This window comes from Notolepis coatsorum (assembly GCF_963971535.1).
Source record: "Notolepis coatsorum genome assembly, chromosome: 20".
Classification (NCBI taxonomy): domain Eukaryota; kingdom Metazoa; phylum Chordata; class Actinopteri; order Aulopiformes; family Paralepididae; genus Notolepis; species Notolepis coatsorum.
The window spans coordinates 27,088,779-27,103,863 of NC_140184.1; the positions used below are offsets into that span (position 1 = coordinate 27,088,779).

At 39.8% G+C, this 15,085-nt stretch overlaps 1 protein-coding gene across 1 annotated transcript; it reads left to right on the forward strand.

The window, feature by feature from the left end:
- The first annotated feature begins 1,467 nt into the window (after positions 1-1,467).
- On the forward strand, positions 1,468-14,223 carry LOC311247351 (long-chain fatty acid transport protein 2-like). The gene is made up of 10 exons (XM_084337719.1): positions 1,468-1,959; positions 2,596-2,805; positions 4,658-4,816; positions 6,135-6,259; positions 6,769-6,963; positions 7,328-7,418; positions 8,006-8,204; positions 8,338-8,435; positions 10,054-10,184; positions 13,474-14,223. The coding sequence occupies exons 1-10, from the start codon at positions 1,485-1,487 to the stop codon at positions 13,645-13,647; spliced, it is 1,857 nt and encodes a 618-aa protein (XP_084193845.1). The 5' UTR covers positions 1,468-1,484; the 3' UTR covers positions 13,648-14,223.
- Positions 14,224-15,085: the final 862 nt, after the last annotated feature.

Genomic DNA, 15,085 nt, shown 5'->3' on the forward strand with positions numbered 1-15,085 from the left:
CCAAGGTACTAGGAATTTCACATTTCTTGGCAACTGAAAACAAAGATTGCACAAGCTTATTGATGAATCTTATTTTATTAATTTTTTTTTCTATCGATTGCCCCTTGAAGTCATGATTCTCACACGCTGTTGTAAAACTGTTTGCATCCCAAAGGATATGCCTGCATGTTGCAAATAAAAGTGCATTGTTAAATACTGATTTCTGCTTTGCCCCCGTTTATTTTAAATGTATTATTCCAGAGTAAATTATTATTTAATTCTATATTGAGTGAAATATGATATTCTATATCGAGTGAAATCTATTCTATATTGAGTGAACTACAACTCCATATTGAGGGAATTACAACTCTATATTGATTAAAATACCACTCTATATTGAGTGAAATATGATATTCTATATCGAGTGAAATCTATTCTATATTGAGTGAACTACAACTCCATATTGAGGGAATTACAACTCTATATTGATTAAAATACCACTCTATATTGAGTGAAATATAACTTTAAGTATCTCTATATTGAGTGAAATATAACTTAAAATATCTCTATATTGAGTGAAATATAACTCTATTGAGTGAAAATATAACTCTATATTGATTAAAATACCACTCTATATTGAGTGAAATATAACTTAAAATATCTCTATATTGAGTGAAAAATAACTCTATAGATGTTAGAGTTGTTTTTACTTTATGCTAAATGGAGTAAGTTGGTATTTTGTAGAGTTAAATGTTAACACTAAATGGAGTAGAAATAACTCTGAAGATTTAACTCTGTGACAAGAGTCATTTTCACTCTATCTGGAGTCGGAGCCAATACTGTCTTTTTGGGAGTAAAATTTTACTCAATTTGAGTAAATTTGACTCTGCGAATTTTCCTGTGTGCACACACTAGCAGCCACTTTAACATGAGCAGGCACACACTCATGCTGCACACGCCCACACTTATGGCCACCAAGAAGGGTCACTTTTTTAAAAATAGTATAGTATAACCGGAGATTGTATAAATTAGACACTACCTAACCAAAGGACCCAGTATGTCCTCCATGCTCTGTAAATAACTTATGTACATATACCGATATGCCCTAACATGTTACTTGTTTATTGCACAATGTTACTTGCTTATTGCACAATGTTGATTCTATTATATGTTATTTGCACATCGTTGCGGGCAAGACCACCTTGACTTGACTTGATGAATTGAAAATGGGGGACCCTGATGTAAACAAGACGAAAGTCTTTCTCTGGTCTGCATCCCCTTAACAATTGTATGTATTGAGCTGTACTGTACTGTACCCATTATGCAATCTGTTAATAAACTTTTCAATCAATCAATCAATGTGCAGGGAAATGTTGTTGTTATTGTGCTCAAAGGTCGGACAACGCCCTCTATTGGCGGAGGGTGTGCGCTAACGTTAGGCATTTCAAAACCACGGGGCTCTTGAGTAAAGCCAGGCTGCATCGGCAGTACTAGCGTCTAGCGCCATGTATATTCTAATTACGATGATTGCAGGTTTGGCACTTTTGCCATTATTGCTTTACATAAGGAATCCTTACTTTTTCAAAGACGTCGGATATACGTTCGCTGCGCTCAGCATCGGGTTTCGAATGGCCACATGCAGCCGGAGGAAACCGTTCTACAGCCTTTTAGATCGGTTTCTCGAGAAAGTGGCGAAGCACCCACACAAGGCATTTATCGTCTTTGAGAATAGTTCCTACACGTACATAGAAGCCGACAAACAAAGCAACAAAGTGGCTAGAGCTCTTTCAAAACACGCCAACGTGAAAGAAGGGGATACGGTTGGCATCTTCCTGGGCAACGAGCCTCTCTATGTGTGGCTGTGGCTCGCCGTGGCCAAGCTGGGCTGCACGGCTGCTCTGCTCAACTGTAACATCAGGTCCAAGTCCTTGTTGCACTGTTTCTCCTGCTGTGAAGCCAAGGTTCTCCTGGCTTCTGCTGGTAAGCTGGCTAAATGATATTGTTAAATTAATATTTAAATTGCAGAGTCTTCACATGAATATTATTAAATTGTCTGGGTCCAGCATAATGCGACCCCGATGGAATAGTATGCCTACCCTATGTTTACTCTGATACAAGTAAAACAAAAAAAATGATAGGCTACTTGTACAACTATTTAAATAAAAATAAGTTATAGTGAAAAAGTGACGTTTTGCATGGCGTTGTTGTTGTATTTTCATTGCTGGGGGAGTGTTAAATCCTTGTCCAGTTATGCTGGCTCTTATCTTATGACTTGCTGTTGAAGTTGGCATGGACTCACTTTGTGCGTCATGTGAATCCACTTAAATGTTCAATGTTTTTTTTGTGCACATTTCTTTTTCTTAAAAGTAACTATTCTAACTGCATGGTTCAGATAGTTAAAAAATAGTCATATCTCCTGTAGGTGAAATGTAGCTGAGTAAAATGTGGATAGTAATAAGTATACAGTTGCCCTAAAATGGATACCTCAAAACTGTACTGAAATATGGTAAAGTCCTTCTATCCCTTTTGACCTATCAAGCTGTTTTTAGACCAGAGAGTTAGTATATTGCACAATACTGCAGGCTACATGGGAAAACTACTCTCCATTTGTCTCAGAGTTGCGGAGTGCTGTGGAGGAGGTTTTGCCCTCCTTACTGGAGCAGGGGGTCCGTGTGTTTCTCCTCAGTGATGACTGTGACACAGAGGGCATGGAGAGTCTCTCTGATAAGATCCAACAGGCCTCAGACCAACCTCTGTCACCTCAGCTCAGGGCCAACATCAATATCAAGAGCCCTGCTGTGTACATCTACACCTCTGGAACCACAGGTAAGCATAGCTTGCACAATCTCATTCCCCTTTAACAGCACCTGTTATTATAACTTTAGATCACCCTGTCCTCATGATCATACACTGTCAGCATGAACAGCATGTTTATAGCTGCTGAACTCATCAGCATGTTTATAGCCAGCTGATCTGAACAGCATGTGTATAGCTGCTGAACTGATCAGTATGTTTATAGCTGCTGAACTCATCAGCATGTTTATAGCCAGCTGATCTGAACGGCATGTGTATAGCTGCTGAACTGATCAGTATGTGTTTATAGCTGCTGAACTGATCAGTATGTTTATAGCTGCTGAACTGATCAGCATGTTTATAGCTGCTGAACTGATCAGCATGTTTATAGCTGCTGAACTGTATGTTTATAGCTGCTGAACTGATCAGAATGTTTATAGCTGCTGAACTGATCAGCATGTTTATAGCTGCTGAACTGTATGTTTATAGCTGATGAACTGATCAGCATGTGTATAGCTGCTGAACTGATCAACATGTTTATAGCCTGCTGAACTGTTAAAACACTTTGAGTGCCAGCAACGTGTAATGCCGTCTTTTCATGCCCCCCGTTGAGTGCCGATGACGCAAATTGTCGTTTGATTTTTTTATTAGCGATCTGAATTCATATTTCATCAACCGAGTCTCCCGTTGGTACAGCAGACCCTCTAGGAGCTCAGATGGGAATATCCCTGTGTAACTGCAGGCCATTCGATTAGACTGGTGGATCTACAAATCAGGATCTCTAGTTTCACACTAGCTTAAGAAAATAGGGCAGTTAGAGCCTATGCAAGATGGCTAATCGACTAGATGTCAGGCTTAAGAGGTTAAATGCATAGCTTGGGTTAACATTAACTCTTTAAATGCCATGCCTGGTTTTCCATTTTACCGCTTGAATGCCACCATCCGCGCCAATGTTAACGTTAATATCGCCTAATCTATGTTTTAAATTATGGCTATGTGTCTAATCTGCCCATCGCATTATCAAAGACTATTTTCCAGACAGTGCTGTGAAGGCAGATTGTTTTTTTATCGCGTCGTTGCCGTTTCAGAGCAGTTAGAAAAGCCCCCGTTTTGATATAAAAAACAGCCCATTCTGGAGCATTCTATGAAAATCGTCTTTTAGTGGAATATTCCACAACGTTGATATTCGTCGGCCTTTTTATGAATCGTTTTCAAATAAACGCTAGATGATCAATATTATACGTGCACGCACGCACATTACGGCCGCGCGAGGATAATCGCCTCGTTGATTTCCTCTCGGAGTTTTACAATGAAAGCGAAAGAAGACATTTCACAAAACAGCTTATAACTTCATCAAACTTACTCCGATTATCCTACCACTAATAACACAGAGTCCTTACCTGACATCAGATGGTATCCAACTGGTATATTCCAATTCCTGATCACCATTAGAAAAAATCGATAAGTGTATGGATCCAACGCGACACAGTAGATCTCTATGATCCGGGGGGATCTGAGGCTCCAGAATGAACTGTGGTAACCCCGGCTGGATCAGTGAACTGGAAAATGTGGAGTACCGGATTTTTTTCCCCATTCATTTTCATTGAGTCCATTCCAAAATCACTTATGTCATCTGGGAGACGACAGGGGGCGCTTTTTTCCACAGTGATCGTCGGCGCCCCTCGGCTATACTCGGGTAGGCTCGGGTGATGCAATAATTTTTCAGATCGCAAAAAAAAAAAAAATAATAATAATTCCGAGAAATCTCGTGAGTGGCTAGCAACCACCTATAAAAAAACACGAGAAATCTCGTGAGTGGCACTGAAAGAGTTAATACAATGGTTTGTTTGTAAATATTTTGTTTGTATTTATGTTTCTATTGCAGGTCTCCCCAAGGCAGCTGTTATTACCCACGAGAGAATGTGGTTGGCAACTTTCCTCCAGTCTATAGCTGGCATCCGCTCAGATGATGTAATTTATGTATACCTGCCCCTCTACCACAGTGCTGGCTTCCTGATGGGCCTCTGCGGAGCCATGGAGCAAGGTAAAGGCGCCAGCACTGCAGGCATTAGAGCTAGAAGAAGAAGAAGTCTTTATTTGTCATGCAGATTTAACACACACGTCATGTGAATCCACTTAAATTTAAAATGCTAAATGACTAAATGTAAATGTGATGTACCTGTAATGGGAAAATCAATAAGAACCTTTTTTCTTTCTTTCTAGGTATTACTGTTGTTTTGAGATGTAAATTATTATAATTTTTTCTTCTGTAGTTATCACTGTTGTTTTGAGATGTAAATTATTTTAGCTGGTCGCGGTAGACCAGTCTGACTGCATGGCTGGCTGGGTAACTGACTCCCCGTTTTTGAAACACGCATGCACGAGTGTCTGACAGTAGCTAACGCGCATCGTCTGAGTTGCTTGTGTTGGATATCAGTTCATGATCAAATTAATTTGCTTCTTTGCTTAATTCATGTGTATTTGACGCTATTTACTCGTCCTTATTGAAGCAAAGATACGACCTGGGGGTAATGTTAGCTTTGCCTAGTAGTACTGGACACCTTTAGCCCAGCTTAATGTTAGTGATGGTGATGGATACTTTCTGCTAACATTCTATAATGTGTATCAATTCATTGTCAATTCTGTAGCTTGGCTTTGTAGTGTTAGACAGGACTATACTGTACACACATAGTTGTTTGCTTTAATCATACATATATTTAGATTCCCCACAGGCATGTATCCAGGTCTGGCTTTAACTAGGCTTGCCTAGTCTTGTTTATTTTTAATTTTTTTTACAGACAAAAATAACACCTACAATTTACAGTAGAGTAAATTGTTAAGAGACAAGGTATATGTGGAGTCTGTTATTCTACCCCCCCCCCTCCCAAAATCCCCTCCCTCTCTCACTCCACACAGATCATTTATTTTATTTTACGGAACTTCCTGGTCGACCCCTTGAGTGAGAATCTAAATTATTTTTGTTCTTCTTCTAGGTATCACTGTTGTTTTGAGATGTAAATAATTATTTTCTTCTGGGTATCACTGTTGTTTTGAGATGTAATTTATTTGTATTCTTCTCCTAGGTATGTATCACAGTTGTTTTGAGATGTAATTTATTTTTGTTCTCCTTGGTATCACTGTTGTTTTGAGATGTACAGTAAATGTTTTTTGTTCTTCTAGGTATCACTGTTTTGAGATGTAATTTATTTTAGTTCTTCTAGGTATCACTGTTGTTTTGAGATGTAATTTCTTGTTGTTCTTCTCCTAGGTATCACTGTTGTTTTGAGATGTAATGTATTTGTATTCTTCTCCTGGGTATCACTGTTGTTTTGAGATGTCATTTCTTGTTGTTCTTCTCCTAGGTATCACTGTTGTTTTGAGACGTAAATTCTCTGCCTCCCAGTTCTGGGACGACTGTAGGAAGTACAACGTGACAGTGATACAGTACATAGGGGAGATCATGCGTTACCTCTGCAACGCACCAAAGGTAAACTCCTCACTATCTTTTCCCCCGCTTGTTCTTTTTGAACCTTTATTTAACCAGGTTATTATATCCCCGAATTACATTTAAGACCCCTAGCCTAGAGGATGAACACCATTGATTTTGGTGACCCTATGACCTTTCCTCTAGCGCTACCACCAGGCCAAACATTCATATCCAACTTGTGAACACAATAACTCAAATAGCTTTCATTCAAATCTTTTAGAAATGTGCTATGCACATTCATGACCCGTAGAGGAGAAAGCCCATTGATTGTGGTGACCCCATGACCTTTCCTCTAGTGCGCCCATCAGGCCTAACCTTACATTTTCAAATTAGTTTATCTCGTCATATACAATCATGAAACAGAAATGGTATCCAGAATCATGCACAACAATAAGGACTTATGAAGTCCGCCATATGAGAATGTCCGCCGTCTTGAATGATTGGAAAACCCTTTGATATCTGTAGATGGTTTCTACTCCGTCTCTCCCCTCTCTCCCTCCTTCCCTTAGAAAGACAATGAGAGAGACCATAAGGTCAGACTGGCTCTGGGTAACGGGATAAGAGCTGACACCTGGACAGAGTTTCTGGAGCGCTTTGGGAACATATGTGTATGCGAATGCTATGGGGCTACAGAAGGAAATATCGGCTTCGTCAACTACGTTGGAAAGGTTGGAGCTATCGGCAGAGAGCATTTCCTCCACAAAGTAAGAGGGGAGGGGAACTTTCACTCATGATGTGTCTTTTAGAGTGAGTTTTGGCACATGTTAAAGTTAAATATCGGTTGGCTCAATTGTCTGGTGCCAAATTGTACAGAAGTATAATTCAGTTAATACATTTTACACATGTAAACACAGGTGCTGCCATATAATCATCATTTTAAGAATATATTTCCATAATGATTATGAAATAAAATGTTTATAACAAACTGGGTTGGTGTTCGTATTCCCTCATTAGATATGACAGAGAAAAATAAACCAGTTAGACACTGGATTATACTGCCCATCATTGTTTTATTGTGGTATACTGTATATATAAAATATAATTTTTAATTTCTGAAATTTTTTTCAGGCTGGGTATCCGTATGCCCTCATTAAATATGACACGGAGAAAGAGGAACCAGTTAGAGACTCCAGTGGATTCTGCAGGGAGGTACCCAGAGGTAAAACAAACGCCCCCTTGCCGTGCACAACAACAATGGGAATCGTCACTTTTTGACCTAGCTGCAAAGCTGCAAAGATGCAAAGCTGCAAAGTCGTAACTCATCATCATTTTCACTTAAAAAATTGTTTATAATATTAACTTATCCCTGAACCACTCCCACCACCTAAAATAAATGTACGAACATCCTTCCCGGCTCTGGGATGTAGTTATTACCTTTTGCAATACCCTACTTCCTCCACGGGTTGTTTTAAAGCTTCAATCTCCATACCCATGATATGGGTTATATTCACAAACACTATTCACACATACACTATTTGGATTTTTCGTAACCCGTTGTAAAAAGGAATATAGATTTGTTTGAATCCAGTGTTTACAAACAATGCCAACATAAACAAACCGTTTACAGCGACAAAATACAGCACATCAATTAAAAACCTAATATTTGTATGTTGTCTAATGTTAGTCCTCCTATCAGTCAGTCAACTAGAGAATGACAACATTTCTCCATGCCTGGTTCTCTTCTTGGTGGTGAGGGGGTTAAACATTTGTTTATGTCTGGATCACCGATTGGGCTTTTAACCACAGGAGAGACTGGTTTGTTGGTTGCCAAGATCGGAGCGAGATCGCCTTTCAGCGGTTATGCAAAGAACAAGCAACAGACAGAGAAGAAGAAGCTCAAAGATGTGTTTGTGAAAGGAGACCTCTACTTCAACAGTGGTGACCTACTAAAGTTTGACCAGGAGGGATTTGTCTACTTTCAAGACCGTATTGGAGACACCTTCAGGTTAAGTGGATTTTTCTTTTTGATTATAGCTTGGAATTTCAATTAATGACAAAGTGCCCTGCCCACATTGTTCAATGAAAAATGCACTTATGACTTATTATGTGCTGTACTCTTCTGCCATCATCGTGTGCAGGTGGAAAGGAGAGAATGTGGCGACAACCGAGGTGGCTGATCATTTGATCATGGTGGATTGCATTGATGAGGCTAATGTCTACGGTGTGAAAGTACCAGGTAATATAACTTGATTGTTATTTAATATTTAAGTATCATACAGTACATACCTGGACTGAATGATTTGCTTTACATACATTTATGTTTATTTTTAGAAGCTTTATTTATCCAGGCAAGATTTAGCTGAACACCGATGCTCTTACAGTTACACACATTTCACACCTGCCCAGTACCAAGTCAAGTCCAAGTCTTTATTTGTCACGCATGGATCATACAGGTGCAGTGGAATGCTTATTCTGCTAGCCCCCCCTCAAATAAAAGAGATACAGGGATACAAGATAAAGGAAACTCTTTCCAGAAAAGAAACGTCAATAAGCCTAAAATGTGGACAGTAATAATAATAATAATAATAATAATAATAGATTGGATTTGTAATGCACTTTTTGTTCGCTGGGATCCCAAAGTGCTACACTACATGGTTAAAACAGTTAAAAAATTGAAATAAAATAGTTATTAGTAAAACAAATAAAATAAAATACAGAATAAAAATAAGATAAAAATAGAACATTAAATTAAAAACATAGTATAAACAGGCAATTTAAAAACAAAAGCGCAATAAAATTAAAATAAAAAGCTAACAGTCAAAGGCCTTTTTGAACAGTTTTCAGGCCTGCTTTAAAAGAGTCCAGGCTCTGTGGTGCCCTCAGCTGGATGGGGAGGCTGTTCCACAGGCGTGGTGCAGCCGTGCAGAAGGCTCGGTCACCCATGGTGCAGAGCCGGGTATTGGGGATCTGAAGGAGCAGGCTACCTGCGGATCTGAGGGTGCGGGTAAAGGATTGTGGAGTGATGAGTTCCTGAAGGTAGAGGGGTGCGTGTCCGTTTATGCAGTTATGGGTGATCGTCAGGATTTTGTAGTTGATCCGGGATGAGACGGGGAGCCAGTGTAGTGAGTGGAGGATGGGGGTTATGTACAGTAGGCTCAATAACTTACAATAATTTACAATCCATAAGAAGTAACAACCAGTTTGGGATTAAGTGCCTTGCTCATGGGAACTCAATTGGAGTGAGGGGGGAGAGCATTACTCATTCACTTCCCCCACCCAGATATCCTTGCTGAATGGAAATCTCCCAGTCACAAGCCAGCTTCTCTTAACCTTTGGGCTACCGACTAAGTCCCTAAGTAATTTTTGTCATTATTTTGAAAACCAAGATCCATTGTGTGCTGAAGTTGAGAAGTTCTATGCTCCCTTTGACTGAACGAGATTACACCTCTATCCAACAGAGAAATTAAACCAGGACGGAGAATGATCCTTTGTTGTACAAATAACTTTATTAACAGACAAAGTATCACATGAGAAAGCTTCCGTCTGCAGACGGAAACAATCTGACATGGGTGTGGTCATTCTTACTCTTTATACTTGTTTGGACCAGACCAAACTCTTGACCATCAATCACATATAAGGACATTCCAGATACTTCCTCCAGGCATTTGTTATTGAGCTTCTCGCTCTGACACAGTATATAGCCTAAAAGAATTATGGAACTTGATATTATTGAATATGGAACATTTATGGAATATTGAATATGGAACATTTATGACACATCGATACTAATGTATAATATGAAGAACAGAATGGTCATTTTACTGTCATTCTACAACATGGCCCTGACTGACAAGGACACGAGGGGAGAATTGGAATGGCAGCGCTCACACTGAAAGAGGGCATGGAGCTGGATTGCAGAGCCACATACCAACACGTCAAAGCCTACCTTCCCAGTTACGCAAGACCCCGCTTCATTCGCATTCAGGTAAACCCTGCAACGTGTAGTTTCAGAACGCATCTATCTCAAACCCCACCCTCTTTTCTCTATCCTCCAATCACATCTCTTGCTTCCCTCAGACTTGAGATGGGTCAATAGACCTGTCTCAAACCCTGCCCCTTTTCTTGATCCTCCAATCACAGCTGTCGCTTAGAGCTGCCGCGGTATTGATATTTTCCTTACCGCACGAATTTGCGAAATATTTCCTACCGCCGCGGTTATTACCGCACAGTGCGCACAAAAAAGTTTGAATGCATTTTTTTTTTTTTTTAGTAGTCTACTCTTATAGCCTGCCTCTAGTCTAATGGCGCTTTTCCACTGCATAGTACCTACTCGACTCAACCCGCTTTAGGCACCTGGTACTTCGTTCCTTTTCCACTGCAGCCAGGTACTACTCCATTTGTCTCCGTGTGGGGATGCAGGCGGGGCCGCTCGCTTGTGTACACTGAAAGCTCCGTGGGCATAGATGTCCGAGGGCTTGCAGCAAGCCAGAGTTTAACACAGTTTCAATCAATCAATCAATCAATCAATCAATAACAACATTAACCAGACTCTCGTTGCGTCTATTCTGCCAAAGCTAACGTTACCTCTCATTGTGTATTCTACCAAGCAAACCCGGGTTTAACGTTACCTCTCGTGTATATCGGCTGACGGTAGTATTAGGCTAATCGTACAACAACAAACTTAACACATCAGCGATCTTGTTGTGACACTAAACTCTCCGCTCTGTGGTAAATTGGGTTGATGTCGGTTTTGTTTCATCAATAAATAAGGCAGAATACACAGTGAATCCATTCTTTTTTGTTTATTGCACTTGGTTCTGTCGCAAACAAATCCTGAATGAAATGCATCCTTAGCGAGGCAGTAAAGATGGCGGCGTTCTGTTTTCGTTCAGAGGCTACAAAGTGTGACGCGTCTCTCTTCTGACCAGTCAGTGGTCTGCAATGTTTCACATGACTTTTCTGGTACCACTTCTACCCAATAGGGTCGCTTGGAACCGAGTAGGGTATATCTGCAGAGCCGCAAGCCGCAAGCCAACTTTATTATTATGATAAAAAACAGCGGTGACGCGGTATTCAGCCTAACTCTGCGGTGAGCGTGATGCAACAGCGATACCGCGGTAATGCGGTTATCGCGGCAGCTCTACTGTCGCTTACCTCTGACTTCCTCGTACAAACTTTGTTTGTACGAGGAAGTCAGAGGTAAGCGACAGCTGTGATTGGAGGATCAAGAAAAGAGGGCAGGGTTTTGAGACAGGTCCATTGTAACATGTGATTACAATTTCATACATCAAAGTATAATGATATGCAGCTGTGCTTGTGTTATTATGACATGATGTGCTGCATCTTTTGTTCATTTTTTTCTGATCTAGTCAGCATACTCATTTAGCTTTCTAAAGATGCTGGATGGACAGTAGCCTATTGATTGTACAATAACTTTCATTAACTGTAATGATTATATATTAACTTGAACGATTGATTGATCATCAAGTGATTTTGTTTATAGATGATTTTGTTGGAAGATATTTGAATATTGTGTTTGAAGGTGTACTTGGTATGTATCTCAGAACTAATGATGAAGTGGTTGATTTATCGAAAAACAGAAAAATAAACCTGTTAAGCTGTAGGGTCCCCAAATCTGGGGACCATGCTGTTTTTTTATTTTATCATAAATCGATCAATACAGACCATATTAGATCCCCACGTGGGGTATAATTGGAAAGCCACACTCATTGGCTACAACCCTGTCCAAAGATTATCGAGAGGTAGAGCCCCGGGAGTCGGGGGTGGTAATCTGACTCTGCCGTGTACTTTGGCGCACGCCTCACATATCGGCATGTAACTCGAGAACTGCTGAACGGATTTTGTTGGCAATCGACAGCCAACAAATATGGCTTTAATTCTATATATATATATTGTATTAAAAGAAATGCACACCGAGCTGCTAGAGGTCGGCAAAGTGGCGCGTCACGAATCGTCCTCAAGAGGGCCCACATGTGGATGTTGGATGTTAAGAGGTTAATGTTGTGTTTCTTTTTCAAATGTCGCCAAGAGTAAAGACCTTAACCCTATCAAAACAGCAGTCAAAGTGTATATTTTCATTTTTAGCGATGTTTTTAAGATTGACCGAAAATAAGAATTTATCAAAAAAATGCTAATTATATCTCTTTTATCGTAAAACCGTGAGGAAATTACTAAATCCAGATTTGACACTGCCATTGGAAAGAGGGGCTTTTCCCCTATCCATAGATGTATGATTTGGCCATAATAAGGTCAAGTTCAAGTCTTGAACTTCAAGGTCAAATATGAATTTATAATTAAAATGGATTATAATTTATACTGTATCTACAAATCCTTCTGTTTAATCATCTTTCCTGTATTCATTTGCTTAGATTTTTTTGTACACTTGATCTCTAGAAGGTGCTGAATGAGCTCAGTGAGCGTAATCAAAAGAACCTCAATGTTTTCATGGTGTTATTCACCGGCAAAGATAAATCATAATTTATATTCTTAATTTACTCAAGCCTAGTAACAGACACAATATTTCCGACACTACAGCTTGAACAGGTTAAGGGTTTATTGTAATAAAGGGTAGGACCTGATAACAATCTTGCTTCTTCCTATTCCTTTTCGGACAAGAGACTAGGGCTGACCCCTATTAATCGATTAGTCGACTAATCTGTCGAAAGGGGCCGTAGTCGACTGGCCAACCTCTTAGTCGAATATAATGTAAAAAAAAAAGTATTTAACTTTTTTTTTTTTTTTTTTTTTTTTTTTTTTTATCATTCTTTCCAAAAGAAAATAGGCCTAGAAGCGTGGCTAACGCTAATGGCACGCATACCAGAGGCTAACTGCCTATGAAAACAGGCACAGAGGCACTGAAAGAGGATTTCACCCATCTAATGAACACACTAGACTAGACAAATATCAAGATGTATCCATCAGTGGACCAATTGCATGCTTTTGCAGAGGACAAGAAGCCTTCAGTCGACTCCTTCAGACATTAAGCACCCCCCACAGCCCAGATGATTTTTTTTTTAAATATTATTATATAATAGTCGACTAACGGCAAATTTTGGCCAATCCTAGTCGACCATCCAAATCCTTAGTCGGGGACAGCCCTACAAGAGACTATTATTTTTATTTTACTTTATCTTTTATTTTCTTTCACAGCAAATTATCTCTGTATTTTAATTAGATATTTTCCTTGTTCTTTTAAAAAAGTTTTTTTTTATATTGTTTGAACTAAACTATTTATTCATAAATTTTCCTGTTAGGATTCACTGACGGTGACCGGCACATTTAAGCAGATGAAGGTAAAGCTCGCAGAGGAAGGCTTCGACCCGGCTGTGGTCCTGGATCCCTTGTTCTACCTGCAGGATACTGAAGGATATGTCCCCATGACTCAGGAGATCTTCAACTCCATCACAGAGGGCCGCCTCAGGCTCTGAGCGTCTTGTCCATTGTTACCAGTGTGTTTTAACTGTTTCATTACTTACCATATGAAAGTGATCAACATCAAATGAGAAAATGATATATCAGCAGATATAAAAAAAAAAGTTATATGACTACATTGTCCATGATTACAATAACTCAAAACCTCTTTGATTGATTGATTGATTGAACATTTTATTAACTCTCGCAATTTTGAAGTCTTTGGGTACGTGTCCCTGTTTTATGGAGATGTTTATTATGTGTGTGATGACTGGGGTGATGGCGGCTGCTGAGTCTCTGAGGAATTTGGAGGGGATATTGTCATGGCCAGTGGCCTTGTTTGGTTGGAGGGCGCTCAGTTTTTTGAGTACCTCAGCTGTTGTTACCATTTCAAGTTTGAAGTCGTCTTTGCGGACCCTTAGGTTTTTGTAGTATGCTACTATGTGTTCTACCCCAAAATGCCCTGAGTGGGAGGGTAGTTTATTAACCAGTGTTGTGGCTATGTTTGTAAAGAATATGTTTAGGTATTTGGCCACATCCAGTTTGTGTAACATTGTCACTGTATGAATAATAAACTATCTTTATAGAAGCTAGACATTTCTGATGTTTGTTCTATCCCAGCTTGGGTGAATATAGTTTTACTTTATAGTACCCCATTCAATCAAATTTGAGTTCCACTTCAGTTTAGTTTCAGTTTGTTTACTAATTTCGGTTTAGTTTTCATGTTTCATGCGTCTTTGTGTATCTTTGGGAGAGAGGTACCACCTGCAGACTTCACAGACTACCTTCCACCAGACAACAGCACTCTGGTGAAGCAAATCTCTACCGTAGAAAAACTTCTGTTAGCGTTTGGCAACTCTGACTTTATTCGTATTTGCAACTTTCACAATAACTTTGTCTTACAAGGTGTAGGGGGTTGGACTTAAATTGCAGGATGGAGGCATTAGAGGCAGTGTTGATGAAGAAGGATGACACAGGGTACAGAAATAACAGGTACTGTACTGAAGATATGGTTGACGGCGTTGCTGACTAACCAAAAAGAGCAAACTGAAAAACGAGCTAAAACATGAGACTAGAAAAAGACTCATGAAGAGACTAGAATAAGTATGAATTCACAACAGCTGCAACATTTTTGTGAGGGGCCACTGCCATGACCCATTTTAGCCAATTGGCATGAACACATACCTTCACACACACTCACTTGACCTCCCTGCCAAATTTCAACCTCCTAGGGCGAAAACTGGGTGAATTTCCTTTCAATATAAAATACATACTAAGGCTAAATCGGAGAAACATAATACATGGAACAGCTTAACCAACTAAACCAACAGAGGAACATGAACAGGAGGGAGAGCGAACAGGGGAATACATATCCATGGCAGAGGCCGTGGGAACTGAGAGGCAGTCCAAGGCCAGGCAGGAGGGGGCAAGAAAGAGGCACAGGTGTGTGTGTGT

What these genes read in the sequence shown, in the direction of transcription:
- LOC311247351 (XM_084337719.1), top strand. Translation starts at nt 1,485, where the DNA reads ATGTATATTCTAATTACGATGATTGCAGGTTTGGCACTTTTGCCATTA. An exon ending in CTACACCTCTGGAACCACAG is followed by an intron (nt 2,806 to 4,657) that starts GTAAGCATAGCT and finishes TTTCTATTGCAG; the next exon opens with GTCTCCCCAAGGCAGCTGTT. An exon ending in CTGCGGAGCCATGGAGCAAG is followed by an intron (nt 4,817 to 6,134) that starts GTAAAGGCGCCA and finishes TTCTTCTCCTAG; the next exon opens with GTATCACTGTTGTTTTGAGA.